Genomic DNA, 20,110 nt, shown 5'->3' with positions numbered 1-20,110 from the left:
TCGGATTTGCCAAGCAATTCTGCATAAACTTATTTTGCAGGAGAGAACAGCCACCTCATACGTATTAAATGAATAAGGCGCTAAAAAGTAAGCCTGTGTCGCTGTTCTCTCCTTCAAAAGTGAGCCGTAAAATAAGGGCTTCATGTGAAATTGCCTGACAAATCCTTATTTGATAATAACATTTGCGCTTTTTGCATTGCCGGAGTTTTTTGGAAAAGTTTGGAAAGGTAAAGATATTTCTAAATGATAAATTATATGATGCCCGACCGTGAATATAAAGGGCGGAGAGAGACAAAAACTAGTGAAGGGCTGTATAATATTTTCTCTGCTCGGTCTGTGGGAAACAAGTTGAAAGGGATGAACAAGGAAACTATTTTCTTAGCTTCCACCGCTTTCTTTTGTTTGGTAGCATAAGGAAAGGAAGTCCAATCCATTCATGAGATATCATGCAATCTCTATATTTGCAGATGGCTTTGGGAAAAAAAATTCCTGCACAAATTTAATGGGTGCATTTGTCATGCTTAATTTTATGCACGGTTGCAACAATACATGCCCAAGGATGTTATTTGGGAATTTACTATTGCTTAGCAAATTATCTTCCATTTGCATTTTGCGATGAGGAGCTTAGATTCAAATTGTAATACCTGTTTTCTTTCATTGAATATCAAGATTTATGTTAAAATAATGAAGCAAATTGCCTTTTAATTTATTTATCACCCATGATATTCTAGATCAGTAGAAACAAGAAACCAGTTGATGTTGTCACAAAAAACTAGGAGAGGCAGATGTCCTCTTTCATCTGGTCAATAATTTCTAGTTTTTACTCAAATATTCACTCGACCCAACTAGTAAAATGTTCATATATTTTCAGTAGTGGTGTCGAGATAGCACCTCATTGCAAAATCGACAAACTAGATTTTCAAGGATTTTCCACATTCAGATAAATTTACAAAATAAGAAATCCCCTTCATTCAAAATTTTCTACTAAGTGGGGTGTTTAACAACTTGAAATCCTGAAAGATTTGGATTTGATTTCCTTACTGCGTCCGTCTTTCTCAGACAGCACTCGAGCATTGAAAAATGGGAGATATTTTCTCAGTTGGGTTTTAATAATTTGCCCTGACTGATTGTAGGTTGTTTAAGCTCAGGATCGGAGCTTCATCCTCCGCAGGGAAATGTATGCCAAGAGGCGGTAACCAAAAGCCATGGCGATCATGGCACCAACTTCCTTCACACCACTGTCGAGATGAATGCCGTTTATAGAGGGAGGGACATGGTCATACTGCACCTTGAGAAGAAGCCTGTAAGTATGGTAGTTGAAAGACATGTAGCGCATCCATGATATAAACACTGGGACTCTCTGCAAAATTACAGCCAATGGTGTTATTAGTTGGCTTTACTTGTATGTGGCAGCACTGAAAAATTGTATCAGGTGATTTGCTGGTCTTTTTTTTCTTTCTTTTTTTTCGCAGGGGGGGGTGTCTGAATTTAAAAGATCTGTAAGCTTCAGGTTGCTAAACTGGCAAATTTGGGAGTTAATATCTGTTTTGCTATATATATGTTCTATGTTGCCTGTACTGTTAGTTTCTGCAGATGCCTTTCCTTATTTTTGCCTAGTAATAATCCACTTTGGTATGAGATATTTGGTCATTTCTAAAAAAGTTTGGGCTATTTTTGTTTTACCATGAACCAATCAAGGCCTTTCCAACATATAGGATCATCTTTCAAATTGATTAAGCAAAGGCTATCTCTTCAATCTCAAAAGAAAATGAAGTCTAGTTTCCTTCCATGCATACCTTGACAAAGAATCCACCAGCCAACATAAAGGTCATGACTGTTACTGATGCCAGTGTTGTTGCCTTCTTTACATCAGTCATTGTAGCACCAATTGCTAATCCAAGTCCCTGGTTGTATATTCTTTGTTTAGAATTCTCAACTAAAAATAAGCTGCCTATGACAAACTCCCTTTTTAAGGGATGATAATGCGCCACAGTTGATGTTTCAGAGACATACCTGTGCAGAAACTATGCTGAGGAATACGATCAGCAAGCTTAGGAAGAAAGCAGTGGCACTCAATCTCAAGCCCGCCATGAAGTAGACAATGAGAAGGAATATAATGGGTAGAAAGAGGTCGAGCGGTAAGTCACTTGTAGTCCTAGCCATAAAGTATGCACTTAGCCTATACATGTCTACTGCTCGCTCCTTATTTAGCATTGCTATTTCTTGAGGAAATGTGAAAATTGCCGTGAAAACTGGAAAGAAGCCCCAGAAAACAGATATGAAGAATAGTAAACCGGCCTGCAATAAGGGGCAGTTAGACCATAAGCTAAACTGACATCCAGAGAAAATAGAATGCTTCAATGTCAAAAAAAATTAATTTACTTTTGGATAATTGTAGATATAGACCATTCACCAGCTAGTTGATATGCTTATACCTTTTCTGTTTCCTTTTTTCGTTCTTTATGAATGGCATATGTTATAGAAATTTGATCACACCTGTTCATCTTTCTGCTTTGCTAGTATTAGTCTGATTTATAGTCTCCACCCTTATTAACTTAGTCATATTTTTCATGCAAGCACCCATTTGCATAGACTGGACTCTAGGTATCATACCTGATCTTGCAATCCTTTGAACGTGGTACTATCGGAGTGCCACCAGAGTAAACCCAGGATAATTGCAGTGGCAAGAACTTGAGTGATTCTCATCCAGCTTAGATAATCATGCCGTCTTTCTTTGAGTCCTCTCCAGAATATAATTGAAAATTGTTCCCACCAACTTGCTCCCCATTCTCGCTTTGATGATGAAATCTTTGCTTTTAACTCTTCATCAATTGGGATTGGAGTTTGTAGCTCCTTCTTCTGTCTGTTTGCAACTCGTGTCTCATATGCTTCCACGAGATACTGTGCCATGAAATAGGCATTTCAATCAGAATGTAATGTTAGTTGTTTATGGCAAAGCTAAACATTAGACTTGCAAGCATAAGTCTAACAGTACTTTAACTACAATTTAATTACAATTCCAATCCTAAAATTTGATACGAGTTCCATAGAAAATTATTCACAATTAAACCTGAATCCTATTGGACAGTCATAATAATTTAATTACAAGCTTTTGTCATTGAACATCACCACATGATTGAAATTTGATTCCTTGCTTGATATTTTTTTGAATCATAATTTACTTGCTTGATAATACAAATCAAAGAGTTTGCAATATCTTTTCTGACAAATCAGTTAGTGATCTGCACAATAGCCATATTTCAAAAATTCTGCCCACAAAGAGAATATCATCCTTCCTTGAAATATTTCCTCTTTTAATAATGAATAAACCAAAAGGAAACAGACCTCACCTCGTGCACGTCTGCTGCAGATGCCTTTCCATTTCTTGATTTGGCTTTGGTATTTTCCGTCTGCACTTTGTCCTCCAATTCGGATGGAATAGAGATATCATTTATGTTCCCATTTGCAAGATCAAGAAGGAATTCTGCTGGGTTCATGGCAATGAGAGGAGAGCATCCAATTGATGAGAAATAGAGCATTGCTTCTGATGCCTTTCCAAAGTAGAGCAAGCTCCCCTTACCAAGAAGGATCAGCTTATCAAATTTGTGGAAAAGTCTGCTAGATGGCTGATGAATCGTAGTTACCACTGTTTTTCCAGCCTATCATAAAACCATAACAATGTTATAACTGTTGGACAAGGACATTCCATTTTAGAAAAAAATAATTACCACTCTGTATATGCATATAGTCAGTCACACACCAGCATGTTTCCTGGCCAAAATCCTCATTTATCATTTTCTTACATTTATTCCAGTTTTATAAATTTAGAGTTTTTTCTTCTGATCTGGATACTCACTTTTTATATTTTATAGTCCTATGAATTATATGCTTAAGCCATTAAAAAATGAACTATACGCATATATTTAGTAGTATATCTGTTAAAGGATAAAATAATAAATAATGTCTTCTCCAACAGATTAAGCTTTTGGAGTAACTGGATGTTTCACATGGTATCAGAGCAAAAGGTCCTGAGTTCAAAGTTCAAACCTCCTTGATGTCAAAAATCCACATGCAATGGTCAACCCAAAAGTGGGGCCTCATGTGCCACGTGTAGGCCAACCCAAAGAAAGAGGGGCCGCATGGGAGGGGAGTGTTAAAGGATAAAGGAATAAATAGCGCCTTCTCCAACAGCTTAAGCTTTTGGAGTAACTGGTTTTTTCACAATATCCATGTGCAAGTGACAATCATAGTCTTAGTAGGTCAGTTGTCAACTTAAATTTCATTCAAAATATTGCATCACAAATTCACAACTATTATTTTTTTAAAGGTCTTTTTTAACATTCTTCAGTCAATGTGAACCTCCGAATTCATTTGTTTGCCTAAGTATTCAAACAGTTAATTTCATGAGATTGTAGCCAGCTATCATAATTATAGTTGAGGAGATCATCTAATTAAGTTGTCACTCGCTCTTTGGAATCATGATTGGAGATGCTTTGGATAATAATATAGCTTATTTCTGCTTGTTGCTGCTCTTCTTCTAATTCTTGCAACATCTGGTGACTAAGATAAGGGTACAATGGCTTTCCTATATGTCTTTTTATAGTTAACTATAGGGATGACAGATTGTTGGGTTTTCAGTCTGAAATCATACTCATTCATGTAAAATTAGCAAAAAAAGAAGAAGTTTAATACAACTGAATTGGTTTGTGATTTTGAGGTTCAAACTTAGAAATGAAGGAATATTCACAATATGGATTACTTAGTTCCTGAATATGTACCTCAATGTTTAAAGGCTTGAAGTTCCAGCCTGATTTGCGCTCTTGAATCGAACACGATGATGCCCAAGTCAGGACTGATTCTAAACTTGGTCCGAATACTTACAAGCTAGTGATGCAAGCTGATTTTCAAGTCTTAATGTCCAAGTCAGCATTGATTTTAAACTTGGTCTTAGTACTTAAGTCTTGAGCTTAGAAGCTAATGATGTAATCTGATTCTTTCACGTTTTTTTAGTACTTTTCAAGGTTATGTTTTGGGGTACAAGAAAACATAGTTACCCACTTAACCAGTCTTTATTGTGTCAGTTGTCTGGTTGAGTGTTTCAAGTACTCAATCAAGTTTTTAAATGCTTCTTACCTCAGCTATATCTTGTAGCATCTGGACTATCCTTAGGGCCGTTGTTGAATCCAAGCCAGAGGTAGGCTCATCGAGGAACAGCAGGGAAGGATTGATTATAATCTCATTGCCAATGCACACTCTTTTCCTTTCACCACCCGAAACTCCTCGTATGAAAGATCCTCCAATCATAGTATCTTGGCACCTATACAACAACATTTCCAAGCAATCAGCTTTCTAGAATAAAATCACAAAAACACAAATCTGAATCATTGACATAGGAATCCCCAGCATTAGATGTTTATATGCATATTAATACACTATTTTCCCTTCACACCCAAAAGTTTCTCTGTACTCGTGTATGAAATATACAAACTTCTCCTAGATAGAGGATGAAAGCAAGCCTTGTGCACAGCAAGATGCATAGGAGTCATTTCTTTGAGGGTTACTACATTGTTGTATCATCACTAAGGTGCATGGATCATTTCAGTTTTCCTAAGAAAGAAGAAGAAAAAAGATGTCACTTTCGTTTCTTGGGTCAGGACATATGCCATGGCTTGCTGTTTCAAATATGAATTTGATGCACCACTTCCTCGAATTGTATATGAGAAATGATATCTCCTAATCTATAGATGATGCTTACTAGTGTTTTCTTTTTTATGCTTGTGTATTGTAACAATAATTTCAGCAGGAAGACTTATACCTCTCGAGACCGAGCTCACAGATGACACTCATTGCTCTTTCTTCCTTCTGCTGTTTTGTCAATGTCCTCGGAAGTCGGAGGAAGGCTGCATATGTCAATGTTTCTCTCACGGTCAGGTGTGGAAACAGGATATCGTCCTGAGTCACAAATCCAATCCTGCATAAATCCATAGAAGAATGTCATATGCTCTGTTGTTTCATTCAATTTATTCATCTTTTTTTTTTTCAAACTTTAGGCTCTGCAGTCATGGAAGCATCTAATCTTCACCTAAGTGTGCCATGGAATTGTCAACTCCGTAGAGCAAATGGTTTTAAGTTGCTCAATCCCACCAGGTGAAATTTGGAACCCATGACACAGAAGAATATCACAACACAAGGCTGACTGAATTGGATTCAAAATCAATATTTTTGTTTCTGAGTTCCAGTCTGCCAAAGTCAGTGAGAACACTTTTTTTTATGAAGATAACAATTTTATTAAATAATAATGGATTACATGTGCAGTTCAGGGAGTAAGGATTGCCCCATATAAAATGATTCGCTAGAAGCTCCTAATTTGGCTAAGCGATAAGTCAAATCATTGGCACTTCAACGGATAAGAGAAAAAGACCAAACACCAAACAAACATATATCTTTTAATTCATCCATAAGATTAGCGAGTCTCCAAGCCAGTTAGAACACTTTCCAATTTAATATAGGATCACTGTTTGCCCAAAGGAAAAACAGTGTAAACTTTACAGAGTCTACCATTGGTTTAGCAGAACCAACTCACTACTCAAAACCAAACAAAACCAGTAGGACTCTTATAATCCATTGTCAATACCCTCAGTGTTCAAGTTGTAGAGGACAAGTTTTGGTCTCTTAACAGAATTCTGATTCAGTTCAGCATGTGTTTGGACATGGGATTTTTACCTGCATTTTAGAAATTTCGAATAAGGCTGATCGTTGTAAGTGATTGTGCCACTGGACATGGGATCGTTTAACCGTCCACTGAGGAGATTAAGAAGGGTGGTTTTTCCGCTGCCCGAAGGTCCCATCAATGCAAGAACTTCTCCTGGATTTACAGAACCTGTAATTCCATGTAGGATGTCTTTCTCAACAGTTGTTGTTACACTTTTCAGAATCACCTTGTATTTCAAGTCTGTAAACTGCATAATTTTAAGTAGGCAAGTAGAATATTTCAGTGCATATGAATCACTTGTATACAATAAATTCTTTTTACTTCCTTCGGATGAAATTTGAACCCTGACCTCAATGCTACAAGTTCCAGGATGTCACCATTGAGGCAAAGATTCAACTTTAATACTGAACAGATGATTTATCTTACATCAATGGAACATTTTTATTTTTATTTTCTTATGAGGTTTAATCCTTAAGGGATGTCTGGATGTATGAAAATTTTATCTTGGGAAATAATTTCAATGAATAATGAGTTTTGTAGCATCTGTCTAGCTCATTTTTCATGGAATTACTTTTTCCAAAGGGTGTGTTCCAGTGAGGTAAATAGGGAGGTGGTGTAAAACATTTCTTTACTCCCAAGCAAAAAGTTGATGTTGTTCCGATAGTCCAAAAGTAAAACGAAATTTGCCCCATGAGTCGCTTCAGCACCCCAGTTCATGTACGCCATTTTGGCAGAAGTCGCAAACCCTTTACACAGTGCATTGACGGAACTTAAATCAAGGGTAAACTAATACTTGCTCGGAAATGGATTACTACCTCGCAATTAGCCTCACTAGAGCAAACAATAAAAAATTCTTCTTGCTTTCTAGGAGAATTGCACCTCTGCTATACCTTGGGAATTTTTTCCCCATGAAATATTTTTCTCCCTATTTGGATTTGATCAAAGGCAACAAGTTAGGAAGAAAAAAATGAAGAACGTATGAAATAGCAAAATTAATTACCTTTAAATAAATTGGTAGAGTGGGCTCTGTAATTATAAGCTTTTTACGCGTACCGGCTTCCAGGTCCTCCTCTGCCGGGCACGAGGTTCATAATTAAATCTCAGAAGAAAATAGTATGCGCAATGGGGGACATTATTCATGCAAAAATTATTTGAATGTTTTTTAATAAATTAGAGCCACAGCTTAAAAATGTAAGAAATTCAATAGTTAGAATGAAATTTAGATACATATGCAATTTCGGGAGATGATATTTTCACCCCCGGGGTACGCATTCACCCCCTTATAACGTGAACAGTGGGCAACTTTAACGCTTTTTTATGTCAAAATCATGCTAAAAGTGGGACGAATGCATACTGCAGGGGGTGAAAATATCATCGCCCACAATGTAATATCTTATACAGAAATTTATATGTAACAGAATGTTGAGGAAGTCTAAACAGAAGGGAGCCCCGGCAAAAAAAAGGGGTGAAAGGGCTCCCCCATTGGATGCACATCACCATCATACTTGACTTTTCAGCCATTAATGCATGATGGTGATGTGTAGCCATGTTTAATAGCTATAAAGAATTTTACCAGTGATTTGCTAGCCAATTTCACAGAAAGCCGGCTGGCTTTTGCATGTGAGAACAGCCGCACAAGTTGACATTTAGCATATTTTGTCTTGTTCATTTAATTCATCTAATGTGGCTGTTCTGTTCTCACATGCAAAAGCCAGTCGTGCAATGGCTTTCCGCGAAATTGGCTAGCAAATCCCATTTTACGTTTATAATATACTTAGGCCCTGCTTAGTTTGCAAGATCTTTTCAGAAAAGTTTGGAAACAAAAAACATTTCTAAAATTTTTTTTACACTCTTACGCTCTGTTTGGTTGCCGGGTTTTTTTTGTTCCTGGGAGTTTTGTGGGAGAGTAAGTTAAATTTTGGTCCCATCCCATGTTTGGTTGCCTTTTAGCACTAGGTTTATTTTAATCCCACTCTTGTAATGATTACTTGTGGGGTGAATTTTTTAATCCCACTTTTGTAATGATTGCCTTTTCATCCCATCCCAAGATAACCCCAGGAACAAAAATAAACTCAGGAATCAAAAATAAGCTTGAGAAGAATTTTTTTATACCCAACAGTTCAAGCAACCAAACAAAGGTTTTTTTTTTCCCATCATATCTCCCAGGGTATTTTTTTCTCCCACATAACCAAACATGGGATTTTTATTTTACCAGGATACTTCCAGGACTTTTTTTTTCCCACCTATCTCCCAGGGTATTTTTTTCTCCCACATAACTCCCGGGAACAAAAAAAACCTGGCAACCATACAGAGCATTAAAGAGAAAATTTGAACCCACGCTATTCAATTTTTACCAACAGAGACCTTCAATTTATGAAAATATCCCTCTAAATTAACCATAATCTAAGTATTTCCCTCTTAATCATAAAAAGAAAACATTTTCCCAAGAAAAACATTTCTGCCGGAACCTAAACAGGGCATTAAGGAAACTTTATATTTTTATAAGGGGAGCTGATATTTACGCCCCTCTTAATTCTGTGGACACCCGTTCTCACCCCACAAAACGAGCTAAAGAAGGCCGCCATATATACCACAAAAGCACTTTTGGAAATACCCATGACAGTGATTCGTATCCCATCCCTCTCCTAACCCTAAAAACCTCCTTCCTCTCACTCTCACACGTCTGTCTCTCGCACAAATCCAGCCACTTCTCGCGCGAAATTGAGCTTACAATGCCCAAATCAATCTCTCTCTAGGGCAGGGCTGGCAATTTCACCCGTGAAACCGGGGATCTGCCCCACCCCGCCCGAACGGTGCGGGGATGGGGACGGGGACGGGGACTTTAAAAAATTGGGATGGAGATGGACCCGCCCCGCCCCGTTTTACTATGCAAGCCATTATCAATATCCTCTTATTTTAGTATTGTTTTAGTGTTTTTTAAGTTAACAGTAAATATTTTTTTTATGCTAGTGATATTGGCACTACCATATTTTGATAAGTGCACAAATACGGCTTGTCTTTTTTCTTTTTTTGGGGGTGTTAAAAGCTTTTTTGAGGTGAGGATTTTTGTGTGAGGTGGGGCGGCAATGGGGATTAGGTATTCCCCACGGGGCGGGAGGGGGATTCCCAGCCATCCCCGAAGCGGGGACGGGGAATGCAACATCCGGCATCGCCCCGCCCCGCTACCAGCCCCTCTCTCTCTCTCTCTCTCTCTCTCTCTCTCTCTCTCTCTCTCTCTCTCTCTCTCTCTCTCCTAGGTTTCATTTCAAGTACTGACGTACTGTAAAACTGGCTACTTTCTTTAACGAGTGAAAAAGGTTTGAAATCGGGTGTCCGCAGAATTAAAAGGGGCGTAAATATCAGCTCCCAATATCTAGCGTAAAACAATAAATGTGTATCAATGGCTGTTTATGAATATACACCATTAAATCAATAGCTCATTTGAGATTGTCGCTAAGAATTACACACTAAGCAGTAAGGCATAGTTTATTCACCCAATTAAAAATATATCAAATCATTAATCATGCATCTAATAAGGAGGGTTGCCCGGATCATTCTAATGTTTTGGAGGATTGCCCGGATCAAGCTTCTCATATGCTTCTCATGTTAAGACTCTTCGTATTATCATCCCCACCATAAGAAAGAGGAGATTTTGCAAAAGAAGTCTTCAACTTTGCTTTATTTGGAAAAACAGCCATCTAGTTTGACCATTAACAAATAGAGTCGTCACATTTGGGGGAATTTTGTAAGTCCGATCATCCCATCAATTTGTGACCAAATTACTCATGCATGGGTGCAAAATAATAGGCCCCACCCTATCAAGACATGAGGTGTAAAATGTGTAGTGTGGGTGTTGGGGGGGGGGGGGGGGGGACACTTATGCTGGGCTTGCGCGGAGTTCATGAGAACATGAGGTAAAATGGTAGGCCCTATACATGGACCAAGATATGGTGACCTGGGATATCTTTAGAGAAACTAAACCTCTCGTATGTTCCAACATGGATTAGACTCCTCGATCTTCATCTAAAATTCTAGACTCCGACGGCTCTGAACAAGATTGCAAGCGGAATAGAAAATCCTCTACACATGGACCAACAGATAGTGGATGCCTCTCAGCTAAACTATGCGAGAATTTGTGTTAAAGTAAATGCCCAAAACCCACTACCGGACTCAATAGAAATTGAAATCCCAACTGGGATCGGCACACAGGCCATTAAATACGACTAGAAGCCTTTAGCTTGCTCTCACTGCAAAGATTTCAGCCACTCTACTACATCATGTGCTAAACAAAATCCTAGAAGACTGCAAAACAAGAAAAGAGAAATGGAATGGAGACCAATTCAAAATCCTAAGGAAACCCAAGAACAGAAACCTCATAAAAACAAAGAAATCCAAAATGAGAAGGGGAGTAAAGATATATATGTGGGTCAGGCCAGTCACAAAAGTAACAACACCAGGGATCAAGCCTCATCAAGCAGTCGAGATAAGGACCAAGCCTAAGTAAGTTGGGAGATTACTGAGGTGGACTCAAACAAACACACAGATATCATCTCGCAAAATCCATACTCTATTTTAGAAGATTTAGAAGAGGCCTCATAGTCTTATGACCAGGAAGCTGAATTGGCGACTTCAGAGGTCGTACAGCTGAAAGGAACCCCAACCCCATTCGTAATTCCATTAATTACTCGTCTATAAAAAACTATGAGATCCAATCTCCCAAAAAGACTAAATATCCCGCTAAAGGTAACGAAATTGAAGTATTGCAGGAGGTGAATAGAAAGAATTACCAGAATTTGTGAAAAACCCAGAGAGCTAGGAGGTTGAGTCAGAGGATGATAGACGCCCTTAATTACTAGTGGTTCTAGAGATATTTTGTGCTTTCACTTTTTCTTAGATATTGCTTTAAAGGATAGGTCTTATCTTTGTTCTCATGGTCTGTATCCATATTCTTGTAATAGGGTTATTATTTTGTATGTTGATTGTAATATCGTTCACATTCTAATAAACCAGTACGGGTCCCCGCCAAACCCAAGCTTACCAATAAAAAAAATGGTAGGGCCCACTTGCATTGGTTTGAGTTGAGTTCTTGGTGCCAACCCTATCAAAAATCTACCGTGGGTATTTTGGTCACAAATTGATGGCATGACCGAGTTTACAAAAGTTCCCCAGATATGAGGACCCTATTTGTTAATTGTTAAACTAGAAGACTGCTTTTGCAAATAAAACAAAGTAGAAGACTTCTTTCACAAAAAGCCGTTTAAAAGGGAAAAAAAAAAGAAAAAGAAAGGAGAAATACCGTTTTCCTCGTCGCTAAATCCTGGGAGATCAGCGATGTCTTCGGGCGGCATGGTGAAACCGGTGAAAGAGAAGGAGAAATCCATGCTGGCGCTTGAGGCTCGGCTCAACGCCGCGCTACTGCTCACCTCATCCAAGTTCAGCTTCATCTGGGCGCTCCTAGACTTTCTTATGTGCTTCTGTCCGGGGGATGCCGCCCTCCACTTCCCGAAGCTCGACTTCCTTGAAAGGCTCATTCCGTTTCCGGCTTCGAACATTGGCGATCGACTCGGTGATTTCCTCGTCGCTAAATCCAACTGGTCCGATTTTGTTCTTGCTATTCCTGATGTCACTGTCTCCATCCTTTTCGCCAATAATAAAATTAAAAAAATAATATAATAATTAGCTCCCTTGAATTATATTGTGGGAAAAACACGAAATAGTTACATTTTGAGTTTGAATTTACGGATGGCTGGTCTTACCAACTCTGTTGTCACTGGAATACTCTCCAAAAGACCATTTTGCCCTCTTCTCTTTTTCTTTATTTTTTTCTTTCTCATCTCCACTTTATTTGTTGCACCACGGACCGCCACTGCAACTCCAAAGTGGAAGAGGAAGAACAACAAGAAGAAGCGGAAGAAAAAGAGGAGTTGTTGAAATTACAAGCCATCCTTAAATTCAAACGCAATATATAATTATTTCGTCATTTTCCTTATATTATATTATATAATACAAAGAGAATTAGGTTCAAGATATATAAAGGAAATAATAACAAATAAAAAAATTTGACTTACACAATAAAAAAATCAAATAATAATATCCATCTGTACACAAGAAAAAAAAACTCCCCTTGCTACAAGGGATTTACTAGCGTCCATCGCAGAAGGCATTTCCCCTGCGATGGACGCTAGCAAATTTGGCTTTTTAATAGTTAAGGGTACTGATATCCGCAGTACCATGTTTTGATAATGAGACAAACTCAACTTGTATGAAAAAAAAGGCTCTAGCATTTCCACCAACAAATTAGATTTTTATAAGAACCCGTTTGGATGCCGAGAAGATTTTGCTTTGGATTTCTCACATTTGCAGCCCATTTCGCGTTGTGATTTGGATCCACCTCAAATTCTTGGATTTCCAAATCAGCGACTGACAGTGAGAAAAATCAGATTTCTAAATATGCCGTGGAAATAAGTAATTGGAAATCCACAGATGTGGCAGTTTCCTTCACCCTCTTTATTCCTCTACCTCTCTCCTGCAGTAGGAAGTACCCCCTTCGCTCTTTGTCTCCCTCAGCATGAGCTGGCGGATCTATTCATTTTGTATTCCAAACTCAATTCCAAATCCAAATACAGAATATGAGGTATCCAAACGGGCCCTAATTGTTTTCTCTTTGACGATACTAAGACAAACACACAAAGACATTGAAGGAAAGAGTCATGAAAACAAAATAAAGGACGAAAATGAAGGTGTCCACATTGAATAGAAGCTGGAAAGAAAATAGCTAGAAGAATTGAAGATGTTACGACATAAGGAGGAAGAGATTATTCAGTACCCTTTTTGGTATTTGAAAAAGATATTGAAGAAAGAAGAAGGCTGTCAGTAGAGAAGGAGATTGGAGCTCTCCTTTTTATGAGGAAACCCGCATCTAAGAAAGTTATCATGTTGCCTCCTTTATCATAGGAGGTAATGCAGTGAAGAGTACAATTACTAAAACAGCCTTTCCTTGTTCCTTAAATTACGAATGAACCCTTTAATTTTTTAAATGAACAAAAGCCGTTTAAAATCTTAAAACAATTAAGAAGACATCCAAGGCTAAAGTTAAACTTGCCCGTTGCTTTATTTTTTTCTTTTTGAATTTTTTTCATCGTAACAGGAGGATGACATGGTATTACGGGTGAAACTTGGGCAGGCTCAACCCGAACCCGACGGGTTCAGCAAGAAAAAAAGTCGGGTTGGGTTGAGTTCGGGTTCGGGTTCGGGTTGAGTTTTCTCAACCCGGGTTGAGGTTCGGGTTGGGTTCGGGTTGAGGGGTTGGGTTCGGGTTGAGGGCTTGGGCAACCCGACCCAAGTCAACCCGACATTTTTAATAAATTTTTTTAATTTTTTAAGCTTAAAATTTCGGGTTGGGTTGGGTTGGGTCGGGTTGAACTCAGGTTGGGTCGGGTTCAGGTTTGCAAAAAGGGTTCTTCGGGTCGGGTCTGGTTGAACCTCGTCGGGTTGGAACTCGGGTCGGGTCGGGTCGAGCAAATGGTTGATCAGGTAGGGTTCGGGTTGGCAATGGTTGATCGGGTAGGGTTCGGGTTGGCCTGAACCCGACCCGAGTTGCACCCCTACATGGTATGGTGTACCCATTTGTTTCGCCATAGGCCCTATTGATAGCCCATTCCGCGTGCAGGAGTTTATCCTCGATCGAAAATTAAAACCAACCTCGTTTCAAAAGCTTTTTAAATCTAAAATCGTGTTTGATTCAACAATGGATCCTTGATTTTGGTTGATTTAGTAACAAGACTGGGTTCAACTCGAGTCCATTTTTGGGAATTCGGGTTGAACTTTTGCATTATAATCGGATCAGGGGTTCCGGTTAATTCAATTGTTTAGACCCAATTTACACCCCTAGTTTTCACACTTTAGAAATTACAATCCTTTTTCTTTCTTTTTTTCTGTTTTTATTTTATTTTATTTTTGGCGTGGAACCGTGGAAGGGTGAGGGGTGGGTATATCGGTCATTGCAGATGGAAAGCTAGTGGGTGCAGTTGAACATAAAAGTGGACACAGGAAGAGTCCAAAAGGAGATATTTGGGGCGCTTGAGAAGGCGCTGTCTGTGCAGTTGGGTGCTGTTGATAGGGTATCCACGTGGTCCCACCGAAAACATGACACGTGGAAACTGATAATCTCTTATTCGACGTTTTCCTTTGTTCGTTCTCGGAGAACGGTTATAAATTAGGAAAGACGAGGACAGCGACCAAATCCTGGTAAAATGTATTAACCTTGTCTCTATGACGAAAATACCCCTCTTAATTGAATGGCAGCAAAAAATGTACAAGGGAGGAATCCACATCCTAGTAAAAACATGGATTAACATTGTTCCACTTCCACCTATTGATAAAGGTTTGATGTCCCCGATAAAGGGAGGAATGCTAATCTCACAGCAGGAGCCCTAACCCGGTCCATCTTTAAATTTCCCAACCCTAACCCTACGCCTCTAACCCAATTTTTTTTTAAATCGAGCCGGATTGGGTTTGGGTTGGCCCGGAGTAAAACCAAAAAAAAATAAAAAAATTGATATTGTGTCCCGGTCGAGTTCAGGTCACAATAAATGATCGCAATAAAATCACAACAAAATTAGGGGAGCGTGATCAGGTTTAGGAGGGGTCCAGCCTAAGGTCTCAGTCCTACGCCTCAAAATTAACTAGGGTTTGATTTCCCCAACCCCAATCAAGGGAAGCCCAACCCAACCTGAGACGAAATTGGGTTAAATCTGTCGCATTCAGGTTGGACTCGACTCAAGTTTCAACCTTATTAGGACCCCATCCAATGAAAAAATATTGGGAATATTTTAAAGAGGAAATGAAGTATGTACAGTTGCACAGATAAGCTATCTGTGCATGGCATGGCTGCACAACTATAGTGGAGGTCACATTTTTTGGGGGATCCAAAGCATTCATTTGGAAGGCCCTTCCATGAATAGGGTGTGTACAAAAAATCAGCCATTTAAGATCATCCTAACCCTGCCATTTGTGAAGGGAAAAAATGGGCAGAAACAACGTCTGTCCATTTTCCTCTCCAACTTTGATTGGGCTAGGATGATCCTATAGGGCTGATTTTTGGTACATACCCTATCCATGGAAGAGCCTTCCAAATGAATGCTTTGGATCCCACAAAAAATGTGGCCCCTACTATGGTTGTGCAGCCATGCACAGATAGCTTATCTGTGCAACTGCACATACTTCATTTCCTCTATTTTAAAATATTCCAGATATATTGTTATATCAAACTCTTGTGATGTAAATATTTGGTGATATATTGGCCCTATATCATGATACGGTAGGGCTCACCTTTTAAAATTATCTGAGTCATTTATTTGTTAGTCCAGATAGTGCGTAGGTTGTGTCCTAAAAATCTCCCACATGATATGATCCTAATCCTCCAGTATATTTGGTGTAAAATGGACTGCTCAAAGGGTATAACGATGGTTTAGAAACCTCCTCACATTGGACGGTTAGGATTATCATATCACGGAACACCTACTGAACGGTACGGATCATTGTACTCTTTTGAGTCTGTGTATTTCCCAGTAATCACAGAATTTGTTACGTTGGGTGAGTTGACATTTTATGAATCTAAGGAAATAGAGGGTAGTTTGGGGAAGTAGAAAACAGGCAAATGAGTTTAAGATCATAGTTTAGGGTTTAAGGAAGCAATTAGTTGGTAAACAACCGTTAACAGAGGCTGTGGCCGACCTGGCAAGGCACTTGACAAGGACGGAGCTTAAAAGAGAAAGCCGTCCGGTTGAGGTCATCTCATCTTATTGGGCCCACACGTGTACGTAATAAAACACGTACCTTCCGACACCTGTACAATAGAATACCCCCCTGTCTCTCTCTCTCTCTCTCATTAACTTACTTTGTCGTGAATGAAACACGTCTTCATAAAGTCATAAACACTTGACCTGGTGAGTTCACCGACTAACTCGGAAGGAATTGATGCTTTAAACTCGGCCGTTCTGACAAGAAAAAAGCTGTAATTCACAGACGTCCGTAGGTTGTCTCATCTGATTGGGTCCACGCACAGTACTTGACATGTGTACAATAGATAAAGGTCCCTCTCTAATTTACGTATTTTGTCGTGACAAAACTCAAAATATACCATCATAAAATCTGACCCTGGTGAGTTCAACACTGACTCGGCGGAGAACTGATGGTTTAGACTCGACTGATTCTGACAAGAAAAATGCTGTCATTGACCATCCCTATTACGATATTTTAGCGCAACTAACCCACGTGATTAGACAATTTTAAGCTTTTGATCTTGTAGAACATAAGGAGCCGACCCATATGGCCTTCCTCCCCACGAACGAGCAGACGCAAAGAAGGGCAAATTTCCTAAACTGGGCTCCAAATCTATAAAGGGAGGGGGGAGGACCAAACTCCAAGGTACCCACTTTATTCTCTACCCTCACACTTTGTTCATCTGCTCTTCTCGCCTTACCTGCTCAATTCATACTTATTGTCTTGTCTGACTTGAGCATAAGAGGGTCCCCAGAGTCCAAACTGTGGGCCTTCCTTATTAGGGGTCTGATTTGGGTCGAGCTCAACCCGAACCCAACCTCTTTCCTCGAATTTTCTCTTTGATTTTCTTTTGGTAATGTTTTTTCTTGCACTTTTCTATTTGGCCCTAGGTGAACCCGAACCCAACCCGACCTGATTTCAAGTTAGATGGGCTGGGTCAGCGTTGAGAGATTTGGAGGCAGGTTGGGTTACGGTTGACCATCCTCAACGCGAGGCTCAGGTTGGGTTGGGTTGGGTTGGGTTGGGTTGGGTTAGGGTTAAGGGAATATATGCTATCTCAAGATGGGCTAAGGTTGGCCTCAACACGATCCAACTCAACCTGTGTTGCACCCTAATGCCTTCTCTGTGCTCGATGGTCGTCCACGACAGTCCAATCTCTGAAAGCCTCAGCTCGGATTTAAGTCACAACAAGTCCAATAATCAATTTTAAACCCAAAATCAATTCCCAAAATATAATTGAACTTGAATTTGTTGGGGTTCCGGACCAAAGCAACGATCCCACATCAGAAAAGAGACTGGATGTGGAAGGGCTTATTATAAGGACTTGGGCACCCTCCCCTTAAACGGCTAACTTTTAAGAGTGAGGTATATCTGGATCCCAACAAGTGGGCATGTAACCCCGGTGTACCCTCGGGGACGGAGAAAATCCCTTTGGAAAAGATCTCACAGTTCTCACGTTTCTTCCGTGTGGAGGGTGCAGAGGGGGTGATTGTTGATGGTTTCACTCAAAAGTAAAGATCCCACATCGGAAAAGTGTATGGTCGTGAAATGACTTAAAAGGACTAGGAAACCTTCCCCTTAACGGGTAGCTTTTAAGGGTGAGTTCTACCCTAGTCCCAACAAAGTGATATCAAAGACGAGGCATGGTAACCCTGGTGTACCCTCAAGGACAAATTAAGAAGATCTCAATAACGCCAGTGTAGCCTCGGAAATGAACAAAAAATCCCTTGGGGAAGATCTCGTAGTTCCCATGTTAATTGTGCGTTGAGGGGAAGATTGTTGGGGTTCCACCCAAAAGCAAATATCCTGGAAAAAGTGAAAGGATGCAGAAGAGCTTATAAGGAGTTGGGCACCCTCCACTTAACGGTTAGCTTTTAAGAGTGAGTTCTACCCGGGTCCCAACAAAGTGATATCAGAGCCACCACCTTCCATTTCTTATCTCCCATTATAAACTTTATAAAATTCATAATAATACAAATTCCTAAATTTTGCCAATAATTTATCAATTTCTCATATAATATTTGAAACCATCAACCACAAGTTAAAAAAAAAAAAATTTGAAATCCCAGGAAGCACATGCACTTAACCATAATTCCATCTTCCATTGTATTATATTCTGAAAAATAAATATACATATATTCTTTTTTTATAGGCAAGGTGGGGTTTGGCAGGAACCCTACCAGTGTATTTATAGAATAACAATCCAAATTAACAATCGGGTATAACAAGTACGACTAAGATCTTTTTGTTACAATTTCTTCAAGAAGAAAGAGGGGGAATATGAATGAGTGAAATGTCGTCTCCTTTGATAGGGCAGTGGGCCTTGGACAAGAAGTCAGCTGCCCCATTGTTCACGCGATATATGTGTAACATCGAGTCCTACTGGATCCAGTCTTTTGTGACTCGATCCAAACTAGATATATTCATAGTATATTCCTATATATATATATATATATGAGAAAACGGTTCCTACACATATGTGTAGATAAGTTATCTACACACTAGCTTAAAATACAGTGGGGGCCACATTATTTGGGTGATCCAAACCATTTATTTTTAAGGCCCTCACATAGATAGGGTGTCCACAAAAAATCAGATCCATAGGATCATCCTAACCATTCGAACTGTGGAGGCAAAAAATAGACTAATTTGTGAAGGTTTAAAGACATCCATTTTACCTCCACAAATCGTAGGGTTGGGATGATCCTATGGATCTGATTTTTTGTAGACACCCTATCTATGTGAGGGCCTTTAGAATGGATGGCTTGGATCACCCAAACAATGTGGGCCCCCACTGTATTTTAAGCTAGTGTGTAGAGAACTCTCTACACATATGTGTAGGAACCGTTTTCTCATATTCTCTCTCTCTCTCTCTCTCTCTCTCTCTCTCTCTCTCTATATATATATATATATATATATATATATATATATATATATATATATATATATATAGAGAGAGAGAACGGTTCCTACACATATGTGTAGATAAGTTATCTACACACTAGCTTAAAATACATTGGGGGCCACATTATTTGGGTGATCCACACCATTCATTTTTAAGGTCCTCACATAGATAGGGTGTCCACAAAAAATCAGATCCATAGGATCATCCTAACCATTCGAACTGTGGAGGCAAAAAATGGACTAATTTGTGAAGGTTTAAAGACATCCATTTTACCTCCACAAATCGTAGGGTTGGGATGATCCTATGGATCTGATTTTTTGTAGACACCCTATCTATGCGAGGGCCTTTAAAATGGATGGCTTGGATCACCCAAACAATGTGGGCCCCCACTGTATTTTAAGCTAGTGTGTAGAGAACTCTCTACACATATGTGTAGGAACCGTTTTCTCATATATATATATACACATTACTTTTATTTAATTTTCCCTTATCTTTTATTTACCAAAATAGAGTTTCATTTGAGTAGCTTTTTTTTTTTTTTTTTTTTTGGAGAATGGATGTCCACAATTTCTTGTTTTAATAATGACACTCCAATCTTTATACTTTTATAATTTGCACTGAAATTTGAAAGGCTGGAAGAACTCCCAATTCCGAAGATGCTAGCCGATCTGAAAAGTGGTTAATGGAGCATGGAATGGCATTGCCAAAAC

The 20,110-nt window shown here is 39.2% G+C and overlaps 1 protein-coding gene across 5 annotated transcripts; it reads right to left on the bottom strand.

Annotated features, from left to right (window-relative positions):
• Window positions 1-846: 846 nt before the first annotated feature.
• Window positions 847-13,629, bottom strand: ABCG22 (ABC-2 type transporter family protein). Of its 5 annotated transcripts, XM_077384844.1 has the most exons (12): window positions 13,068-13,523; window positions 12,009-12,349; window positions 7,713-7,783; window positions 6,724-6,959; window positions 5,816-5,971; window positions 5,134-5,317; window positions 3,581-3,659; window positions 3,351-3,484; window positions 2,614-2,901; window positions 2,014-2,298; window positions 1,797-1,904; window positions 847-1,360 (listed from the first exon to the last, which is right to left on the bottom strand). In XM_077384844.1, coding segments are annotated over exons 1-12 (2,100 nt in total). In that variant the 5' UTR covers window positions 13,070-13,523; the 3' UTR covers window positions 847-1,144. The 5 variants fall into 5 exon arrangements, with proteins under 5 accessions (XP_077240959.1, XP_077240943.1, XP_077240935.1 ...); XM_077384828.1 differs by lacking the exon at window positions 13,068-13,523 and adding an exon at window positions 13,539-13,629 and having other exon boundaries at window positions 3,351-3,659; XM_077384820.1 differs by having other exon boundaries at window positions 3,351-3,659; window positions 13,068-13,522.
• Between the last annotated feature and the right edge of the window lie 6,481 nt (window positions 13,630-20,110).

Source organism: Tasmannia lanceolata, unplaced genomic scaffold (genome assembly GCF_043159265.1).
Source record: "Tasmannia lanceolata isolate RefF3 unplaced genomic scaffold, GAP_Taslan_0.1 ptg000002l, whole genome shotgun sequence".
In the NCBI taxonomy this organism is placed as follows: Eukaryota; Viridiplantae; Streptophyta; class Magnoliopsida; order Canellales; family Winteraceae; genus Tasmannia; species Tasmannia lanceolata.
This window is presented reverse-complemented; position numbering and strand designations above follow the sequence as displayed.

What these genes read in the sequence shown, in the direction of transcription:
- ABCG22 (XM_077384820.1), bottom strand. An exon ending in TGTGAGCTCGGTCTCGAGAG is followed by an intron (nt 5,318 to 5,815) that starts GTATAAGTCTTC and finishes GTTGTTGTATAG; the next exon opens with GTGCCAAGATACTATGATTG. An exon ending in CTGGTGGATTCTTTGTCAAG is followed by an intron (nt 1,361 to 1,796) that starts GTATGCATGGAA and finishes GTAATTTTGCAG; the next exon opens with AGAGTCCCAGTGTTTATATC.